The following is a 5,945-nucleotide window of genomic DNA, read 5'->3' on the forward strand; positions in this document are numbered from 1 at the left end:
CTCTTTTAACTATGATCCAATATGCTTTCTCTAGTATAAAATATAAACCATATCCTAAAGTTTCACTTTCGAAACGGAAAATGTTTTAAAATTATAGTCTGTTAAATACAATGAATTTGGAAACATGTTTTTCTTAGAAGTGAACTGCTCTAGTTTTAAATGGTCTTGGTCTAACCCCTAGTGGATACTTGAGTATATTACAAAATTTTGGAACAAGGTTTGATTAAAGGTGTTATATTAGTTTGCCCAAAGTGATAAGGGGCTATGTCTTCTCATACTTCGGTGGCAACCTGCAAAATCCCTCTGGAGAACTGACTGCCAGGTCTTTCCCACATCTTGGCCATGTACCAAACCATGATCAGACTGGTACATTTAAATATTCATTTATATATGATTTGTACCTGCTTAAAAATTGCACCAGTTTTTTGTTTGTTTGTTTTTTGCTGAGGAAGATTAGCTCTGAGCTAACATCTGTTGCCAATATTCCTCCTTTTTTTTTTTTTTGCTTGGGGAAGATTAGCCCTGAGCTAACATCTGTGCCAGTCTTCCTCTATTTTATACGTGGGTTGCCACCACAGTGTTGCTGACAAATGGTGTAGGTCCGCACCCAGGGTCCAAACCTACGAACCCAGGCTGCTGAAGCAGAGTGCACTGAACTTAACCACTAGGCCACAGGGCTGGCCTCTGCACTGTTTTTTAATTGTAGCATTTACATTAACATTTTAGCCTCTAAATCCATAACTTAATGCAAATGTGGAAAGTCTGTAGGCTATACTAGAATTTACTCCTCCACTGGCTGAATTGGCACAAAGGCAATACCAAATTTCTTTACATGATACTCTCAGAGTCCTGCATTTATGAGAAATTGCCCAACTTTTAAAAGGGATAAAAAAATATCAGGATAGTTTTCTACCCTGTTCTAATACTTATTGGCCTTAGCTGCCCATGAGAGTTGCCCATGAAGCCTTAATAAAATCACAAGCTGTACTACGAGAGATTCTGGTCCAGTCAGTGGGGAGGGGCGGGTCAGGGCTTTATATATAAGAGGCCTCCACATGTGATTCTGATGCACACTTAGAGTTGAGAACCACTGCTCCTCTTCAGTAAAATGTAATATCTACCTGAAACTAAGATCAAATGCTTTTTATACTATGATTTTTTATACATTGGGGCAGTTCTCTCTTCAGAGTCTGGCTGCATTGATTTGGTATTTTCACCAAGCTGAATTGTTTAGGAACTTATAGAAATATCTTTGGGAATCTCTTTAGGGAATCCACCAGCAGGGAAAATAGTACTCATCCTGAATGGAGCTTCACCACCGTGCGAAAGAAGCCTGATCCAAAGAAACTACAGAATGGGGCAGTACGTACATGGAGATGATCACTTCCTCTTGACAGACTGTTTTGAACTACATAGTGATATTATGATGGCCTAAAATTGTTAGAATTGAATAACCCTAAATGCCTGTCTACCTCGTTGTGTCCATAGGATGCTTCATTTGCCATTTTTTGAGCTAATTACGAAAAGGTCATAGAATTCATTTAAGTGGCCATTGGTGTATTTTTAAATGATTTTACCAAGAGATACATAAACCCAGTGGAATCATGAGTGTATGTTGTAATCCTACAAGTTAGAGGCCTTCTGGATGATGGATGGGAATTAGCAAGGGGAAGAAAGCGTGGAGACTTGCCTTATATTGAGTCTTTTGGCGAGGAGGATTCAAATTAGTGCACATTTGTTATAGAATAACTAAGAAAAATATGAATGACTTTTAAATTCATGTGTATAACTATACTATTTGTTCAAAGGAGCAAGATCTTGTGCAAACCCTGAGCTGCTTGTCTATGATAATCACACCTGCGTTTGCTGAAGTAAGTACAGATTCATTAGGTTTGTACATCTATTTTAAGAAGTATAGTCATTTTAAATGTTATAGCTATTGATCTTTCTCAGCTTAAACAGCAGGATGAGAATAATGCTAGCAGGAATCAGGCAATTGAAGAACTCGAGAAAAGTATCGCTGTGGCTGAAGCCGCCTGTCCTGGCATCACAGATAAAATGGTGAAGAAATTAATTGAAAAATTTCAGAAGTAAGCTTGAAATGTCATTTTTAAAATTTATTTTGACGTTTTCTGTTGGATGTTAATTTATAATGCAATATAATTACCTTGATTCAGTCATTTCAATTATTCCCAGCAAATTAACTTCTTAATGGTTGTATGCTTGAAAACTGTTTTGCTTGTTGCCCATCTTAAACATTAGCTTTTGGAATAATTACCTTCAGGTATTACAAGGTACTTTTCCATGGAATGAAATGGCTTTTTTTTCCTTTCCCTGCTAGTAGGAGTATAGACAAAAGGTCACGGAGCATGGTCTTATTTGGGCCCTCATAAACACCACTGAGGAATGCTTTCATTCTTGCCACTACTCTCATCACACCACTATTCATGTAATTTCCAGTGCTCAAGTTCATAAGTTTAACCCCCATAAGAAAAGGAAAGGATTTTAGGTAGAGGAACTCAATAAATTGAGACTATAAACATTCCTTGACTTCAATTTCTATAATGTCTGGTGAACTATTAATTTAACTTCGTTCATATTCAATAAAGTTCTCACATTTTGTTTTAAAAATTCTCTTTTTAAACAAGACTTTAGTATGCATACACAAACATACACACAACTTTTTAGCTCAGGCAAGTTATAAAGCAATACTGATCTTAGCCTTATTCCCATTATATCACTTCTCAGTACATCTTTATATTTCTTTGTATTTGTGACACCACTGGGATCAAGACTGTCAAATCACACACTCTCATAGGTCTTCCTATCTGATAAAGCCTACTTGCACTTATAAACTAAAGCCCCTTTTAAAATCCGTTAGATTTTAATGGAAAACTCCCCTCTCTTTTCCAATTTGCAAACAAATCAATTGGAAGTTGTAAAATCAGGTGCAGAAGGGATTTTTTTAACATCTTTATATTTTAACATCTACATGATGAGACTCAATAGAAAGAATTTAGTTTGCTGAATCAGTTCCTTCATTGCAGAGTTCATACAGACGAGAAATATAAACATGCATAGTTGTATATCAAGTTTTTCTTAATTTCCTAGGTGTTCAGCAGATGAATCTCCCTAAGAAACTTCTTCTTATTGGCTTCTATTTCATATGGACCCAGAGAAACCCACCAAAGCCACTTCAAGCTTAACAATGCTTAATTCATGAGCTCCATGTGCCTTTTGGATCTTTGCAACATTGAAGATTTGGAAGAAGCTATTGAACTATTTTGTGATGGTCTTTATCATTTTGTATTTTAAAGAGATTATTTTGTAAGGAATAACTTTTAATACTATAGTTTCCTCAGTATTCTGGTAAATGTTGAGCTACAGTTTGGCTTTTAGGTATCATTATTACTTAAGTTCCTAGGATGAATGCCTTTCATGTTTTCATCTTTAGTTAACTGTACATTCATGAAACATACAGGTCTTTCAAAGTCATCCTAAGTATTCAACATTTGTAGATCATCAAGCCTCAAAAAGCTTTTTTTTTTTTTTTTTAACACAAGCATGTTCTAAAAATGACTGTTGGTGTAGAGGTGGAAACAAGTCATATCTTCTTAAAACAGAAGTTTTTAATAGGCTCTTGGAAATGAAACCTTGAAAAGTATTGACTCTCCTGCCAAGTTGGTGTGATATTCCAGGCAGCTCAATGACGATCACATTTGAGAGCCCTGTGATTGAAGCATTTATCGGCAACATGTAGCAACAGAGGTCCCTGTTGGTGTGCAGTATTTACCTTGTCTTTTTAGAAGAGGCAATTAACCCTTATTTAACATGGTTGGAAATTTAAAGCAGTACCCGTTAGCCAAGGATGAGTTTTTGGTAATACTGGAGGAATTAGTCAGGCTTCATTATAAAAATCTTCAAGTGAAATCGTATATTATATGCTTGGATTTGGGGAGCTTAAAAACGCTGATCATCATGTGATTAAATACCTGATCAACAGGTATGAATAGAATTTACACCAGCATATTTTTGTCATGGTAGTAAAATGTCCTATAAATTATTTATACATTTTTGTTCTTCATAATTATCCAATACATAAGCATCATTTGTTCATTTTTAAAGGGTATTTAAATAAGCATTTTCTAGTTCATAAGAAAATAACCATAGTACAGGATGATTTCTGTCCGTACAAAGGTAAGTTAGACTGTACAGCTAATTTTCAGTTATATTTATGGTACTGTTATGTGGGTAATACTTTTTTCTTTTAAGCCCAGTATATATATTATGCCTGCCTGAGTTCTGAACTGGGGCTATTTCGGTAGTTGTAGAATTATTGATATCAGTTAGCTTTGATAGTTAATGTTTTATTGTTTGGATCTGCACAATTTGGTTTTTGCACAGAAGTCATTTTTAAAAATCTGAATAATTGCCAAATATTAGAAGAAAATGTTCTTCAAGTAAAGAATGCAGTTTTTAGTCAAAGTGCCCATTACCTCCTCTGTTTTTGTAATAATACAGATATGTGAATAAGTTGTCATATCATATGCCAAGAAATTCTTTTCATTGGTGCCAGTACTGTAACAATTACTTTTAACATATTATATTTTGAAGTAATGGTCCAGTTAAAATTTTCACCTGCTGTCTAACTGAAATTCCATTACAGTTTATGATCTGTAAAGGTCTGGAAATAATTTTGCAACTCATCATTGATTAAATGAATATTTTTGTAAAAGTCAAAGCAACAGATTTATAAATTGATTATTTGAAACTTGACGACACAACTGTATCATGGATAGAAATTGTATTGCTTATTCATTGTAGTTAGTAGTCCTGTAAAGTGTTTCTAGGTGAAGCATACTCCAGTGTTTTGGGGGGTTTAAAAATAAATTCTTAAATTTCATGGTCTTCAATGTTTGTTTTCTTGAGCGGGGTATGGTATAGTATTTTAATTGTTTCAAATTATTTCTCCTTTGCCCTTTGATCTATTGTTGGAACTTTAACACCAATGTTTCTGTTGAAAACTGGAAGATATTCTTCACATTTTATTAAGCATTGATTGTAGCTACAGTGAACGTCTGTCCTCATTTCTGCCCCATCCTGACAAAACTATTATTAGATTCCTATATTTCACTCAAAAATGTCCAAGGTTGGACAATAAATTATATGATCACCCTAATTATAGTTTTATTTGGAAATCTTTTACAGATTGGAACCCTATAGTTCCCTGGGGCAAACAAATTTCACAAAGGTTTCCAGAAATTCATATGAGAAATAGCATAAGCCTGAAGGAATTTGAGATTTTCCTAGAGAAAAGGTCAAAGATGAACTTAACATAGCTTTGAGGATCTATAGGATTGATATATAGGTGATTGGGCTTCGATATAGTCTTATTATTAAATATTCTAGTCTGTGAGTTACTAGATACGATTCCAGGGACAGGAAGGAAAGTGGTAGAATGTGGGGAAGGAGTAGAGTGAGGTATATTAAAAGGGATTTTTCTGATGTTAGGACTAAGAGAATAAGGAAACTATTCCATCCATCTTTTCTCACTGAAGTCATAGATAAAAATAGCTTGCCTATATGATTGCATCATTTCTTTGAAGTTAGTACCTAACATTATCTTGTAAATATGTTGTACTTAACATTAAAATCAATAAACAAAATAAAGTTCTCAAATAGAATGCTATAACTTCCACGGGGAGTGGTAGAGAAATTCTGAATGGGTCAAGAATAGAATTTTGGTTCATTAACTCAGTCTGGTTTTAGTACTCTCCTTTTTCATTTCAGCTACCCCAATTTACCGCTTCTCCATCCCTTACTAGGCATTTTCACATGCCTCCCTCTTTTCCTTGTTCTCTAACTGTCCCTTCCCTTAGTAATAGGCTAGAACCAACCACTTCTGAAATTGATTAAAACAAAAGGAAGATCATACTTACAAATTA

The 5,945-nt window shown here is 34.6% G+C and overlaps 1 protein-coding gene across 1 annotated transcript in view; it reads left to right on the forward strand.

Annotated features, from left to right (window-relative positions):
• STK26 (serine/threonine kinase 26) overlaps positions 1-4,908 on the forward strand; it is a 56,353-nt gene extending 51,445 nt beyond the window's left edge. The window contains 4 exon segments of the mRNA NM_001433608.1: positions 1,269-1,362; positions 1,809-1,871; positions 1,954-2,090; positions 3,112-4,908. Coding sequence (NP_001420537.1) covers positions 1,269-1,362; positions 1,809-1,871; positions 1,954-2,090; positions 3,112-3,136 — 319 coding nt within the window. The 3' untranslated portion in view covers positions 3,137-4,908.
• The last annotated feature ends 1,037 nt before the right edge of the window (positions 4,909-5,945 follow it).

The sequence above is a fragment of the Equus caballus genome, chromosome X (assembly GCF_041296265.1).
Source record: "Equus caballus isolate H_3958 breed thoroughbred chromosome X, TB-T2T, whole genome shotgun sequence".
NCBI classification, from domain to species: domain Eukaryota; kingdom Metazoa; phylum Chordata; class Mammalia; order Perissodactyla; family Equidae; genus Equus; species Equus caballus.